The 16,352-nt window shown below is 47.6% G+C and overlaps 1 protein-coding gene across 3 annotated transcripts in view; it reads right to left on the reverse strand.

The window, feature by feature from the left end:
* Positions 1–3,779: 3,779 nt before the first annotated feature.
* Positions 3,780–16,352, reverse strand: part of PCGF3 (polycomb group ring finger 3) — a 54,216-nt gene continuing 41,643 nt past the window's right edge. For all 3 annotated transcript variants that reach the window (XM_045991767.1, XM_045991776.1, XM_045991757.1), the window contains 3 exons: positions 15,030–15,167; positions 7,993–8,073; positions 3,780–7,591 (listed from right to left, as the gene is read on the reverse strand). In XM_045991767.1, the coding sequence (XP_045847723.1) occupies positions 7,544–7,591; positions 7,993–8,073; positions 15,030–15,167 (267 nt within the window). In that variant the 3' untranslated portion in view covers positions 3,780–7,543. The remainder of the gene's footprint in view (positions 7,592–7,992; positions 8,074–15,029; positions 15,168–16,352) is intronic.

A 16,352-nucleotide genomic window follows, 5' to 3' on the forward strand; every position in this document is an offset into this window, starting at 1 on the left:
GCCGCATCCGGCTCAGTGGGGTGCCTGGGTGGCTCCATGGTTAAGTGCCTGCCTTTGGCTCAGGTCCTGATCCCAGGGTCCTGGGATCCAGCGCCGCATCCGGCTCCCTGCTCAGCAGGAAGTCTGCTTCTCCCTCTCCCACTCCCCCTGCTTGTGTTCTCTCTCTCTCACTGTGTCTCTGTCAAATAAATAAATAAAATCTTAAACAAAGAAAAGAAAAGAATATCCCTGTCAGGGCGCCTGGGTGGCGCAGTTGGGGAAGCGTCTGACTCTTGGTTTCAGCTCAAGTCCTAGTCTCAGGGTCCTCAGATGGAGCCCCACGTCGGGGTCCATGCTCAGTGGGAGTCTGCTGGAGTGTCTCTCTCCCTCTGCCCACCTCCCCAACTCAAGCGCATGCTTTCTCTCCAAAATAAATAAATAAACCCATTAAAGTCTCAGACTTTTTTTTAAAAAAAGATTTTATTAATTTATTTGAGAGACAGCGAGAGTGAGAGAGCACGAGGGGAGGAGCAGAGGGAGAGGGAGAAGCAGAAGCAGACCCTGTGCTGAGCAGGGAGTCTGACACTGGGCTCGATCCCACGACCCTGAGATCACGACCTGATCTGAAACTAAGAGTTGGGCGCTTCACTAACTGAGCCCCTCAGAGGCCCCTTGACTAAAAATGTTCTTAGGGTCCCAAGATTGAGTCCTACATCAGGATCTCTGCTCAGTGGGGAGTCTGCTTCTCCTTCTGACCTTCTCCCTGCTCATGCTCTCTTTCAAATGAATTGGCAGACAGAGATCACAAGTAGGCAGAGAGACAGGCAGAGAGAGAGAGAGAAGCAGGCCTCCTGCTGAGCAGAGAGCCCGATGTGGGACTCAATCCCAGGACCCTGGGATCATGACCTGAGCCGAAGGCAGAGGCTTAACCATCTGAGCCACCCAGGCGCCCCTAAAATCTTTTTTTTAAATGAATAAAATCTTTAAAAAAAATGTTCTTAAAGCAGAAAATTTGTTTTCATAGTACCCCAATACACTTAAAAAACAGTAGGAATAAATGTAACACATTGTTAATTTTTCATACCAAAATAAATCCAGCTTAATAAAAATGAAGCTGACAAGGGTCCTACTGCAGAGTTCACACGTGGTTGAGACAGCCCTGTCCCTCTCCTCAGGACCTGGGAAAGCATCTCACTGCCATGTAAATAAGAGAAGGTACAAAATGTAACCAGTGGTCTTTTTCTTTTAAGTAGGCTCCAGGCCCAACGTGGGGCTTGAACTCCTAACGCTGAGAGTTGCAGGTTCTACCTGCTGAGTCAGCCAGGTGCCCTCCACTGTTCGTCTTTGATGGAGGGAGTGAACTATATGCCCTACAGGAGACTTACTGGGTCAGCACAGGTGTGTTTCAGTGTAATTGGGAGATGGACATATGATTTCATTGTTCCAGGCAAAGGGTGCATTACAGTGCAGCAGGGACAGTGAGGCAGCCCCCGGCCCACACCCCACGGTCTGGCCACAGCTGCCCCTTAGGTGGGGTCTTGTTGCACCCACTGGGGGTTTTATCCTTAAGAACCAAAAATCTAAGGGAGACATTCAAGCTGTGCCATGTGCTCCTGTTACATAGTAGGGCGGCACAATCATATTCGTAATAGTTCTTCCAGTTAAAATGGGACTAATATTTTCACGCACATGTATTCACACCGAAGGAGCAAAACCACCAGTAAGACTTCAGGTGGGAGGAGCAGACAGGCACACACAGTCCCTCGAGGCTTACAGAGAGGGCTCCCTGGTCTCAAGAGGAGCCAGGATTGCAGAGCCCTGGGTCCCACCAGCTTCACCTGGTGCCAGTGGAGACTCGGACTGGCAAGAGCCTAACCCCAGATGCCTTCTCCCCTCCTGCTGCTCCCAGCCAACTCTGGGATCCAGGTGAACATCTGGTAACCTGACATTCTAAACCACTTACTGAAAGAAAGCAAGTAGAACAGACAAAATGTTTCTTTTTTCCTCCCTCCCTTCCTTCTTTTTTTAAGATTTTACTTATTTGAGAGAGACGGAGATAGCAAGAGAGAGCATGAGCAGGGAGCAGGCTCCCTGCTGGGCAGAGAGCCTGATGTGGGGCTCGATCCCAGGACCCCAGGATCATGACCGGAGTTGAAGGCAGATGCTTCACCAATAGAGCCCTCCCGGTGGCCTGGCAAAGTCCGTTTCTTAACACTAAACTTTTCTTTCATGTTAACTGATCGGAAACCCACGAGGGAAGATAATTTTGGCCATCATATTCTGTTTTTTCAGCTCCAGTTTTCTCAGATTTTCAAGATTGCTGTCAATTACATAACCTTTAAAAAACAAAGTTTTGGGCATAGTGCCCCTGCCATTCTCTCGTGGGTAATTTCATGCATCTGCTTGAATGGGCCTTGCCGTGCCCAGACCGAAGTGACTCTGAATGTGCCTGTGAGGGTGTTTCTGGACGAGAAGAGCATCTGGTTTGGTGGGCTGAGCCCTCCCCAAAGCTGGTGGGCATCACGCAAGCCCTGGAAGGCCTGACTGAAGAGAAAGGTGGAGGAAGAGGGACCACCTCTCGCCTGACACCTGAGCGGGGACATGGTCCTCTTCTGCCCTTCACAGCACTGCACACGCCCTCCCGTTTGCAGCTGACAGACGGCCTCCACAGAGCAAACTCCTTGAACATGTGTGCAGACAGCAAATGGAGTCAGTCCTGTCGAGCAGAGATGCGACCCTCCAGGAGCAGGGACTGTTGAGACCAGCACAGGCCAACAGCACCAGGAACTGATAACCAGCAGAACCAGGAGAGACTGGCAAAGGCCCACCATCGATTCAACTCCTTGAAAAGGCAGGACTTCTGAAGCAAGTGTTGACTCTCCAGATGATGCTTTCATGTCTGACTGGATCAGAAGGCAACTGCCACCAAGTTCTGTCCAACTGATCTCTGAACAGGGAGAGCCCCCGCCCCACCCCGCCACCACCCACCACGGTCCGGACACGACGAATACTTTATCCTCATCTCAACTGCTCACTCACAGGCTGACTTTGCATTTGGTTTATTAACAACTTATCCCCTTGTATCTTGTTTGTTGTGTGATCTTCTTACGCGCTTTGGTTTGTGTGAGATATATGAAGCCAAAATGACATGTGCAATGAAACGTCATTGAGTTTGGGACCCTAAATCTGCTTCAACCTTGCTTTACAACTGAATAAAGCTGACATTCTGGGAAAACACAACCCGTGTGTGCTCTTAGTGCGCTCACGACAACAGACACAGATCCCCGCACATGTGTATCTTTGCAGCTTCTGCTCCTCTGGGAACTCCGAGTGACACCCTAACAGGGAAGTAAAATATTGTCAGCCCACCCACCACAGGGACTAGCAGGTTCTTTTTTTAACAGTATTTTCATTGGCACATGGCGCTCTCCACCAAAGTGAGTTCTCACTCCAAGCAGACAGATGAGCGCAGACGGTACACACATTCCCGCCAAACCTGTGGTACCAAACCCCAGGCCAGCTCCACTGGAGTTGTGCAGCTACAGGGGCCGCATGAAGCGGGACAAAGGAGTTAATCTGTGCGGGCTCAGGACAGGGTGAAGCAGAGAACGGTGTGAGGGGTGTGTCCTCCAGACACTACCAACATCTGTGGTGTTTTCATCACACTGTAGTAGACAACAGATCAGCCACCGTATGCTCTTACAAATATTTTACATTATCTCCAAACCCCCCCCAAAACCAAAAGCCAAGTATTTTATATTATAAATTTCCAGCCTGAAAGAATTTTAGGTAAGTTTTTCTTTTGCTTTTATTACAAGCATATAATATTAATTGGCAAAACACTGAGTACAAGCTTCACTATCATAAAATCAAAACATTTAAGCAATATTCCAAAAAAGATTTTAGACAAAAACTAGCCACCAATAGTACAAAAATTACACACCAACACAAAGCATAAAAAATGTAAACTTTCAAATTAAACAGTCAAAAATATGTATCTGCATTGTCATCTCAGTAAACCGCAACACGTGTGACGATCAGGCTAACGGTGGCTCACACCCCTGGACCCTTCATCATTTGGGGAAAAATGGTTTCCTTAGACCCAATTAAACTGTCGGAATAGACATTTACACTAATGCTACACACATTTTAGGGGACACTCAAACGTCAGTCCATCCTTCAGATGCGCTCATGGATGTGGTGACCCACACGCGATGCAGGTGGAGGGTGGGGGGTGGGGGGTGGGTTGCACAGGCAGAGCCTCTTCGGTGGGCTGGTGGCAGGCCGCGCCACCTGGGTCCCTGCCTGGCAGGGACAGAACCTTTGCAAAGTTATGGTTAGTGTGAATAATGGTTTTCTAATCTACTTATCCCAACTTCCGTAGTTTGTTGAAATACCAAGGCAGAGAAACCCACTGGCTTATCACGCAAAGGTCACACGTGATGTGCTGGAGTGTTAATGATTTCCTGAGGAAACAGAGAAACTGGTTATTTTCTGATTTGGCTACCTGCGCTGCTTACTTTCAACATCTTGAGAGCGTATCTAATATTCACGTATAAAGTAGAAATCAGCTGGTTCGTTCCTAGAACAATCGAGTCAATGACACATTTTAAATTGCTCTAAAATGCCCGCCTGTGAGCTTTGAGGAAAAAATGAAACAAATTTCTAAAGACTTCACCACAAGGAGGCATCAGAGGCCGCATGACCCGGAGGGCTCGGGCCGCAGGGGGAGTAGCACCGTCCCACGTATCGTCGATGCGTGGTGGCATATCCAGGGCTGTGAGCATGCAGGGTCTGAAGACGGGGGACCTGGGGCGGCCACACAGCACTTGGCAGCTGCCTGCCCGGTCATGCGCCCTCAGATGTTGTGGACAGGTGTTTTTGCACGGGGCACACAAACAAACCATCCCCGAACAGCGTTCTTGGAACAACAGTGAGAAGGAAAAACCAAACAGCTGAATGCACATATTTTGAAATTCCACCGACATTCCCTTTCGATTTAGCAGAAGAGATGCGACATTACAATTTAAACAGATATCTAATAAATGCATCTTGGAACCTATCGCACAAAAGCATGAACGATGCTCTTCATCTATATGAAACAAAAACGTACAAATTAAAAACTACTCAAAGTAAAAAGAAGAAGCTTGCAAAACATGTCACAATTTCATTTTATATGCCTGTAAATAAAGCTGGACCACGGAAACCAAACAATTGGATGGGAAAATATGATAGAAGGCTTAAAATAGAATAAATAATTTTATAAAGTTAAGTTTTCTTTTTTTTAACCCCCCAAATCTTAAATTCAATATTATATATTCTATCTGAATTTTCTATCTTCATGAGAACTGCACGTAGCGAGCCCGTATGCTGGGGAGCGGGTCCCACTGCCGGTGACGGTGACGCAGGAAGGTGACTGAACAGCACGTGTGTTATTACCAGCGTCGACAGTTGTGAAGACCACTTCACAGGAACTCCGTCTGTTACAAAAGAAACTGATCCTGGCTTGCATGCTGGAAAAAATGAAACTCAGCCTTTCGAGGTGAAATGAAAGCGTGCCAGTGGGGAGGGGACCACAGAAGTCGCCCCGGGACACGGGCTCTGGGCTCCCGTCTGCCGAGGGCTGCGGGTCCCTGGGGCCATCCTGCAGTGAAGACAGTCTGCATGAGGAATCTTAGAAAAATAGTAGGTCTGCAGCTGAGGTTTTGTCAGGGTAACACGATTACAAAAGGGGGTCACGGGTGGGTCAGCAGCCAGCTGGCGGTGTGAGCGCTGGCCCCGACCACCTCCACCTGTGTATCGAAATACGTCCACTTAGCACCATAGCAAATTCAAGTGATTCCAAAGATAGCTACAAAGTCACAAATATCTATTAGGAGATTCTGACAGTAACACTCAGTCTGACCTGAACTGTGAGTTGATTTCGTTTGAATTTGGATGCTTACACTGTGGGACCCTCCCCTCCGCCGCCGCCCAGGAAAACAGCCGAGTTCCAACGCCAGAGCCCAGACCGCACCGTGGTTAGTGTGGCTTCAGCAACAATGTGTATGTTGAGGTAGACAGGTCATATGCACTCATACACACCTACTCAGTGATCCTCGAGGAGCGACCCGCAGACGTGATTCGGACGGACAGCAAGCTAGCGAACTGAACACGGCAAACAGCACCGGGGGTGAAGGGGCTTCAGGGAGGGGTGACTGGTGACCAATTCCTAACAGAACCTGCTTCGAGGCTTCTAAAAGGCCTTATGTTAGAATCACTTGGATTGAATTAATTTGAATGGTTTTCTTGTCACCAAGATTAGGTCTCACGTATATAACAGAAAAGGAAACAGAAAAAACCCAACCATAACGTTCAAAGCAAACGTGAGGAGAAATTCCAGACAGGACGGTGGCACATTCCATGAACAAAGGAGGTGGGCGGCTGTGGCTGCCTGGGGGTGACTGAGGACAAGGGGGAGGAACCCAGAGCTCACAGACAGGTGCGGGAAGACAGAGAGGACAAGGATGGCCACAGAATCCCAGGACAACACTTTCACGACCCCGGAAAACGGCTGCTTTCTCCTCCTGCCTTTCCATGCTCCCAGTTACTGTTTTAAAGGGACAAATACTTATGTGCCGTCAGAGTTTATTCACTAATCCCACAAAAATGTTAACACTTGGGCAGAGGAAGGGGTAGACAAAGTGTGTGCTGCCTGTGACTGGCATTTCAGGTCACCAAGGAACTGAAAGGGCAGCCTGCAGGCTCCTCCGAAGCTCGCCGGAGGTACCCCCCCAATACCCCCGTCCACGGGGCAGCGTGGGGTGGACATGGTGGGAACCTCAGTCTGCATGCCCGGGGTGCCAGCCCTCCTCCGACTGACGGAACCTTCTCAGGGAGACCCCACACAATGCCACCACCACTCTCTTCAGTATGATGAACCCGGGAAAGAATTAAGTGGGGAACTTAAGTCCCTGAAGGGTCAGAGCCCTATTGAACACCAGTCCCGTCTGAGAAAAAGAATGGCTCTGCAAACCAGCATTAAGCTGGCCAAGCCACCTCTGGTCTACCCTGTGGGGAGTAATGGGCTTGTCACAGTTCCTAACCCTAACGTGGTGGATGATGAAATACTGCGGCGAACTCATAGAATTAATGGAATGGTTTTAAATTAACCCTTTATATACCTTCTGAGTCTTCAGGAAGCTAAAGGCAACATAAATATTGTCATTCACCATGGAGAGAGATTTTTCAATAACTTAGGAAGGGTTCAGTAAATGTACAAGGATTTTTGAGGCTTAGCATGAACCCTAATTCATAAACGCAACGGAAATGACTGGATTTCCAAGGCCCGGGAAGCAAGCACAGGTCGCCTGGCCACCGTGTTTACCATCTGGTCTGTGAGAGGCGCCCCTTCGGCCGCTGAGACTGTGAAGTGTTTCGTCGTCTTGTAACCGTGGTGCTGGTAGTGTCTTGCTGAGTGTGAATTCTCTCATACAAAAGTTATAAATACTCTCTATTCAGAAGTCTGGTCCCCACGACACCCGCAGGTGGCACGGAGGGCAGCGGAGCCGGCCCAGGGCCAGGCTCAGAGCAGGTCCATCTTGGGTCTGTAGTGGAGCAGGAGCGGCGCCTTCTGTAAGACAAAGTCAGAGAGTCACAGCCACCAGCCACGCGGACGGCCCCCCTTCCTGGGACCCAGGCGACCTGGGACCCATGCACACCTGCTGCCCCACCTGGTCCTGCTAGCTGTCACCCCCGCTCCAGGCTGCCCCTCAAGTCGGGGTCCTGCCATCTGTTTCCTGCATCGGTGAGGGTCCCCTGCACCCTCTGAATGCAGCAGCCCACCACGGGGTGGTCAGGAGATGGTGCTTGCCCAAGACCCCGTGCGGCTGCAGCATGGATGGCGGCACAATGATTGTCTTTCACAATACCGTGACAGTTACTTCAAAGCTCTTAGTTGAAAAATATGCACAGAAAAGTAGTTGCCATTTGCAGCCAACTCTGACAATTAACTCAACCTTTCCAAAGTCTCACCTTGAATCTCCACCTTGTGACAACCACAAATTTGAGTGTGTGGTCCTTGCCCAGGATTTCCTCGTTGCATAAAATGTCCAGCTGGTGGGAGAAAAAGGCTTCAGTCAGGGTGCCAAGGGCACAGCGCTCAGCACATCTGCCCCCTGGGCCATGCTGGCTATGTCAGTTGGGCCACACGATGTCAGTTGCCTTTGGGGGGGGGGGTGTGTCCTGTCTCCAAGTGGCACACGTGGGGACTGCTCAGAAGGCTCCACCCCAACCCACAGATTCAAGAGCACCTGGCGCCTGGGGGGTCCATACTCACCATGGCCCCCCCAGGGCCCTCAACTGTGGTTACCCCACCTTGGTCCACTCTTGGCCAAGTTTGTCCCTCTTATCTCAGTGGAAAAAGGAAATGGGCTCTTCAGATGGTCTTTTTCTTTTTTCTTTTAAAGATTTTATTTATTTATTTGAGAGAAGCATGCGGGTGGTGGGGAGGGCCAGAGGGAGAGAGAGAGATGGGGAGAGAGAGAAAGAGTGGGAAAAGCAGACTCCCCACTGAGTAGAGAGCCTGATGTGGGATTCAATCCCAGGACCCTGGGATCATTACCTGAGCTGAAGGCAGATGCTTAATGACTGAGCCACCCAGGCGCCCCTTTCCTTTCTTTTTTTTTTTTTTTTTAAGATTTTATTTATTTATTTGACAGACAGATTTCAAGTAGGCAGAGAGGCAGGCAGAGAGAGAGAGAGGAGGAAGCAGGCTCCCTGCTGAGCAGAGAACCCGATGCGGGGCTCGATCCCAGGACCCTGGGATCATGACCTGAGCCGAAGGCAGAGGCTTTAACCCACTGAGCCACCCAGGCACCCCCCTTTCCTTTCTTTTTAAAAAAGACTATTTTTAGAGCAGTTTGAGGGTAAGATCACGAAGGGGGGCAGAGAGAGATGTCCCATGCACCCCAGTTCCCCGTGAGCCACATCTGCACCGGGCTGGACGTCTCTTATGGTGGACCAGCCTTCACAGACACAGCACCATCACCCAGAGTCCACAGATGACATCGGGGTCCACCCTGGGTGGGGACGTTCTATGGGTCTGGATGAGGGCATCAGGACAGGCCCCCACCACTGCAGTATCATCCAGAGTTGCTTCCCAGCCCCCACATGCCCCGTGCTCCCCTGTTCGCCCTCCTCTCCCCAGCCCCCAACAACCGCAGGTCTTGTCACTGTCCCCATGATTCTGCCTTTCCCAGGATGTCCCACAGCTGGAATCCTGCTGCATCTTTCCTTAGTGATGTGCATTTAAGGCTCCTCCGTGTCTTTTCACAGCTCGGGCGCTCGTTTCTCGTGAACATGAGTCATAGGTCTGTGTGGAGCACAGCTAATTCACCCACTCACACATGGAAGGACGTCTTGGTGGTTCTCAGGTTTTGGCAATTGTGAATAAAGCTGCTGTAAACAATGGCATGCAGGTTTTCGTGTGGATATAAGGTTTCAGTTAATTCGGGGGGACCCCACAGAGTGGGACTGCTGGGCCGCATGGTGAGAGCGTATTTAGTTTTGTAAGAAATGGCTAAATTGTCTCCACCAGCCGTGGACAGGAGTCCCTGTTGCTCCACACCCTTGCCAGCATGTGGTGGTCAGAGTTCTGGATTTTGGCCGTTCTGACAGGTGTGGAGTGCTGTCTCATTGTTTGAATTTGTTTCCCTGATGACAAATGATGCTGACTCAGATGGTCTTTTAAACTGCTCCCTCAGGGCAAGGGGAAGAAGGCTCTTGCGTTTGCAGGAGGACCAGGCTGGGGGGAACACTTGGGGAGGCCGGGGGCTGGCTCTGAACCCCACCTCCCCCAGGCAGGCCCCTCCCCCACGCCGACCCTCTGGATGACCTCATCATGACCCTGGGCTTCAAATGGCTCCACATGCCAAGGACCCCAACCTTAACCAGGGGCCCTGACACTCACCTCTTAGTTCACTTCCCACTGTGAGGGGGCAGTGGCCACAGCAGCCTGTCCCCAGAGGCCGTCCACCCAGGAGCACAGGCCGACCTTGCTCCCCACTTGCAGCCCCACCGGAGAGACCAGCAAATCATTTCGGCTATCTCATTATCAGTCTCCATGGCTGCCCCAAAACCCCACTGCTGGGGGGTTGAAAACGACAGACTGAACCTCTCAGAGTCCCGCCTGAAGTCAATAGGCCACATCCCTCCAGCTCTGCTCTGTCTGCACAGCTTTGTGCTAGCTCCGGGCCTCAGACCGCCTTCCGCCTCTCTTTGTGTGTATCAAGAGTTCATTCCTTTTTTTTTTTTTATGTGGTAAAATACACATAAAATTTACCATTTTATCGTTCACAATGTTGCGAACAGCCCCACCCTCTACCTCCAGAACTTTCTCCTCTTCCCAAACTGCCCCCAAGAAACACTAGTTCCCCATCTCTCCCTGTCCCCCAGCCCGACATCCACCATCCACACTCTGTCTCTATGATCTGACTCCTCTGGGGACTCACAGAAGTGGGGTCACACATTGTCGTCCCTTTGTGGGTGCTCATGTCACTGAGCACAGTGTCCTTGGGGTCCATCCCGGTGGGGGCAGGTGTCAGAATGTCCTTCCTGTTTAAGGCTGGAGAATGTTCCATTGTGTGGATTGTGTGTCCATTTTGTTAATCCATCTATCCATCCTTCTATCTCTCCATCAGCCTATCCTGTCTATCCTCTTATCCATCCATTGTCTATCCCTCTATCCATCCGTCTGTCCATCATCCATCATCCATCCATCCACCGACCCATCCATCCATCCTTCCATCTGTCAATCATCTATCCATCCATCCGACCATCTGTCCATCCGCCCGTCCGCGGACACTAGGGTGCCTCCCTGTCTCAACTGTGGTGCATAACGCTGCCGTGATCATGGTGGTGCCAGCGTCTCATTGAGACCCCCCTTTCCATTCTCCGAGGAACACACCCAGACGTGGAATTGCTGGATGATACAGTGATTGTACGTTTAATTTTTTGAGGACCATCCACACTGTTTTCCACAGTGGCTGCACCATTTTACACTCCATCACCTCCCCCGCGAATGGTGCACAAGGTCCCGTTTCCCCATATCCTCGCCATCTTTTACTTTCTTGTTATTCACTCATTTTTTAAACAGTAGCCATCCTAATAGGTATGAGGTGGTTCTCACTGTAGTTTTGATTTGCATTTTCCCTAACAGTGACACTGAGCACCCCTTCATGGCTATTGGCTGTTTGTGTCTTCTTTGGAGAAATGTCTAAGCTCTTTGCCCGTTTTAAAATCAGGTTGTAAGATTTCTTTTATGCTATGTTTTAGGAGTCCTCTGTATATTCAGGATAGTAATCCATTATCAGATGTATGGCTTGCAAATAATTTCTCACATTCTGTATAAACCTTTTTCATTTTCAGAAAGTCCAGTTTGTCTATTTTTTAAATTTTGTGACTGTGCCTTTACTGCCCCATCTAAGAAATCACTGCCAAATCCACTGTCATGAAGCTTTTGTCCTATGTGTTCTTCTAAGAGCTTTACTGTTTTAGGTCTGACATTTAGGTCCTTGATCTACTTTAAGTTAACTTTTGCATATGGTGTGAGGTAGGGATCCAACACCATTCTTTTGCATGGTGATGTTTTTCTAGCATCATTTGTTGAAATGACTATCCTTCCCCACTAAGTGGTCTTGGTACCTTTGTTGAACATCACTTGACCACATACATGAGGGTTCATTTCTGGACACTCTATTCAATTCCATTGATCTAGATGTCTGTCTTTATGCCAATATCATACTTTTTTACTAATGTAGCTTTATAGTAAAAGTTTTGAAATTGGGAAGTGTGGGTCCTCCAGTTGTGTTCTTTTTCAAGATTGTTCTGGGTACTCAGGGTCCACTGAGATTTAATAAATTTAGGATGGGTTTTTAAGTTTTTGCAAAAACATCAAGTCTTCCAATCCATCCACTTGGGATATGTTTCCATTTATTTATGCCTTCTTTAATTCCTTGCAGCAATTTTTGTAGTTTTTATTGTACAATTCTTTCACTTCCTTGGTTAATTCCCAAGTATTTTATTCTTTTTGATGCAACTGTAAGTTAAATTTTCTTTTATAATTTCCTTTTCAGATTATTCATTGCTAATGTACAGAAATCCAGCTGATTTTTGTGTTGATTTTGTGTCTTGCCACCTTGCTGAATTAATTTATTAGTTCTAATGTGTGTGTGTGTGTGTGTGTAATCTTTGGGATATTCTACATGTAACATCATATCATCTGTAGACAGAAATAATTTTAATTCTTCCTTTTCAATTTGGATGTGTTTTATATATTCTTCCTCCCTAAATGCTCTGGCTAGAACATCCAGTCCCATGTTGGATAGAAGTGGTGAAAGCAGCATCCCTACCTTGTTCCTGATCTTTTTTTTTTTTTTTAAATTTATTTGACAGAGAGAGGTCAGAAGTAGGCAGAGAGGCAGGCAGAGAGAGAGAGGAGGAAGCAAGGCTCCCTGCTGAGCAGAGAGCCCGATGTGGGACTCAATACCAGGACACTGAGATCATGACCTGAGCTGAAGGCAGAGGCTTAACTCACTGAGCCACCCAGGTGCCCCCCTTCTTCCTGATCTTAAAGGAAACACTGTAAGTCTTTCACCAGTGAGTCTGATGCTTGTAGTGGGTTTTCATATATGGCTTTTATTTTCATGTATCTTCCATTCCTAGTTTGTTTTGTTTTGTTTTGTTTTAATCACGAAAGGGTATTGAATTTTGTCAAATGCTTTGCAGACCTACATCAGTTGAGATGATCATGTGGTTTCCCTCTCCATCCTGCTGCTGGGACGTATTACCTTAATCAGTTTTTGTATGTTGAACCACAGTTCCATTTCAGAAATACCCACTTAGTCGTGGTATATTGTCCTTGTAACATGCTGCTGAATTCTGTTTGCTAGTATTTCATGGAGGATTTTTGCATCTGTGCTCATCATGGATGTTGGTCTATAGTTTTCTTTTCCTACAGTGTCTCTGTCCAACTTTGATATCAGGGTAAGGCTGGCCCCATGGAATGAGCTGGGAAGTTTCTCTCCCCTTCAGTTTTTGGGGGAAGTTGGGGAAGGACTGGTGTTAAATCTTCTTTAAGTGGTAGAAGTCACCTATAAAGCCATCCGGTCCTGGAATTTGCTCTCTTGGGGATTTTTGATTACTGGTTCAGTCTCCTTACCAGTCGTAGGTCTGTTCAGACTTTCTGCATCTCTGTGATGCAGTCTTGGTAGGTTCTGTGTTTCCAGGAATTTGTCCACTTATCTAGGTTATCCTATTTGCTGGTATACAATGGTTCAGTGTTCTCTGACAATCCCTTTTATTTCTGTAGAATTGGTAATAATGCCTCTGCTTTCATTTTAGATTTTAATAATTTGTCTTTATTCTTAATCCATTAGTCCAAAGTTTGTCAAAAGCTTTTTTTTAAAATATGGTCTTTAAAGATTTTATTTATTTGAGAGAGAGAGAGAGAACACAGAGGGGTGGGGGCAAGGGACAAGCAGGCTCTGTGCTTAGCAGAACCCCTAATCCGGGGTTCAGTTCCACGACCCGGAGATCATACCCCAAGCCGAAATCAAGAGTCGGAGGCTTAACCAACTGAGCCACCCAGGCGCCCTGTCAATTTTATTGACCTTTTCAAAGAACTGCTGAATTTCTCTATTGCTTTTCTGTTTTCTATCCCATTTATTTCTGTTTTAATCTTTAGTATTTCTTTCTTTCTGCTAGATTTGGGTTTAGTTTGTTCTTTTTCTAGTTTTTCAAGTTGTAAATTTAGGTTGTTCATGAGTTCTTGTTCTTAATGTAAGTATTGATAGCATCAATTTCCCCCTTTGCACTGCTTTTGCTATATTATACAGATTTTGGTAAGTTGTGTTTTCACTTTCATTTGTCTCTAAGTATTTTCCAATTTCTCTTGGATCCATTAGTTGTTTAAGTGTGTTGATTAGGGGTGCCTGGGTGGCTCAGTTGGCTAAGTGTTTACCTTTGGCTCAGGTCATGATCTTGGGGTCCTGGGATCGAGTCCTGTGGGGGGTTCCCTGTTTGATGGGAAGTCTGCTTCTCCCTCTTCCTCTGCTGCTCCCCCTGCTTGTGTTCTCTCTTTCTCTCAAATAAATAAAATCTCTTTTAAAAAGTGTGCTGTTTAATTTCCACAGTTTTGTGAAGTTTCCAGTTTTCCTTCTGTTACTGATTTCTAACTTAATGCTGCTGTAGTCAGAGAAGATAGTTTGTAAGATATCTACCTTTTAAAATTGACTGAGGCAATTTGTATCTGCTCTCCTCTTATAAGGACCTTTGTCACTGAATTTAGGGCTCAGCTGGATGATCTAGGATTATCTCTTCATCTCAAGATTCTCGACACACTGACAAAGACCTTTTTTCTAATAAAGTCATGTTCACATGTGCTGGGGGTTAGGAAATGGACACATCTTTTGGTGGGGATCACCATTTAACCAAGTATGGTCTGCCTTCTGGTTCCTCAAATCCACATCTGTCCCATATGCAAAATATATTCACCCCATCCCAACATCTTAGCGTAAGTGCTGCTGCCTCGGGAAGGCTCCCCGAGAATCTGAGCCAAGGTACCACCCCAGCTGCCAGCCACCAACCCCTGTGCATACCAGAGGTACAGACTTTCTTTCAATTCCCATCATTTACCACAAAATACCTGAAAGTATTTTACCTTATCGACCTTCCCACCAGTTTCACCCCCCACCCAGCTAATAACCCATTTGTGAAATTACAGAACGGCATTTCTCTTCGAGAGCAAGGCCCTTCATACATTTCAGCCTCTCCCTGCCATCCCGGGTGCTGTCTCTCCTGTTAGGGGGCTCCCCATGCCCTTGTCTGGCCACACTGTGTCACCATCACACTATCTGGGAGCCCGCAAAACAAACCGAGATTTTTTTTTTCTGATTTAAAATCTCCAAACAAAGATGTAAAAACAAAAAAAAAACCCCGAAGACCTTTAGAAGTATCAGTTCCACAAATGAGGAAAGATTTGCTACAGTTTCTGTTTGCGGTACAACTATTACCTCGTTGAAAGACGAAAGGTTAAGTTTTTTGGCGATGAACTTCTTCAAGTGCAGGACTGTTGCTTGGGCCGAGCAGCGGATCCACTTCCGTTTCAAGCCCCGCAGTTTGCTGCTGTTGCACTCCAGACAGATGCTCACCTGGGAGAGAAAGACAGGCTGGCAGGCCTCCCGGGGGGGTGGGGGGCGCGCTGTGCGGCTCTGAGGCTCTCGGAGAAGCTACTCATTCCAGTAAATGTGACAACGCTGGCTTTGTGAAATCAGAAATCTGTTTTGACCTCAACACTGTGGAAGAGGGCTTTACTTTAATTGTTATATACACATTATCTTAAAATCTCTGTTTACCGTTTTGTGAAATATAATCTAACACTGTTAATTCTGTTTTATGAACATAGTACTTCAAAGTGAATCTGAGAATTATTTATTCATTGTACACATGGCACTGGTCTCAGAGGGAAACGGACACAGACTGCAGCCCCGTCCTGAGCTTCTCCCCGAGCCCCATCCCATGGGCTGCGCAGAGCACTCTGCTGGCACAATGAGGAAGGACATGCGGCCAACAGGGACAGGCACGCCTGACTCTGCATGAATGTGCCCAGGAAAGCTTTGTAAGGAAGCAGTAGGATGCCTGGCCTTGACACAGGACAGCAAAGTCACTAGAGAAGAAAGGACTCTGGGCTCAGGAAAAAAACCATAAGCAAAGGCACAAAGTTTGAAAGTTCACAGTTACCTCTTAGATAATCAACAGTTCAGTGGGGTCACAGTACATGGCGTGTGACAAGGGACTGCAATGTAATTAAGTAAAAGGGATTCTGGGACCAGGGGGTACCCGGCAGATGCAAAAGGAAGGACCTCAGGCCACGCAGGACTGCTGAGAAGGCCCGCTCAATACAGCACTCACGAACGAATCCTTTTCCAGTAGCAGCCACAAAAAATGGCACTGTCAGACCCCCCAAAATTCTGATAAAAGAATTAGCAAAGGAGGGGTGCCTGGGTGGCTTAGATGGTTGAGCAGCCAACTCTTGATTTCAGGTCAGGTCATGATCTCAGTGTCGTGACACTGAGCCCTGTGTTGGGCTCTGCACTGGCCGTGGAGCCTGCTTGAGATTCTCTCTCTCCCTCTGCCCCTCCCTCCTTGCCTGCACGATGTCTCTCAAAAGAAAAAAAAAAAAAGAATAGAGGAATTAACTGAAATACATATGTCTAAAAATTACTAGAGATAAAAAGAAGGAATTAAAAACATAATACACTCTGAATAAAAAAACAGGCAGGTATAAAAAAGATAACCAAATACAACCGGTAAAAACTCAGTGGGTGGCTGAACCA

Source organism: Meles meles, chromosome 2, assembly GCF_922984935.1.
Source record: "Meles meles chromosome 2, mMelMel3.1 paternal haplotype, whole genome shotgun sequence".
NCBI classification, from domain to species: Eukaryota; Metazoa; Chordata; class Mammalia; order Carnivora; family Mustelidae; genus Meles; species Meles meles.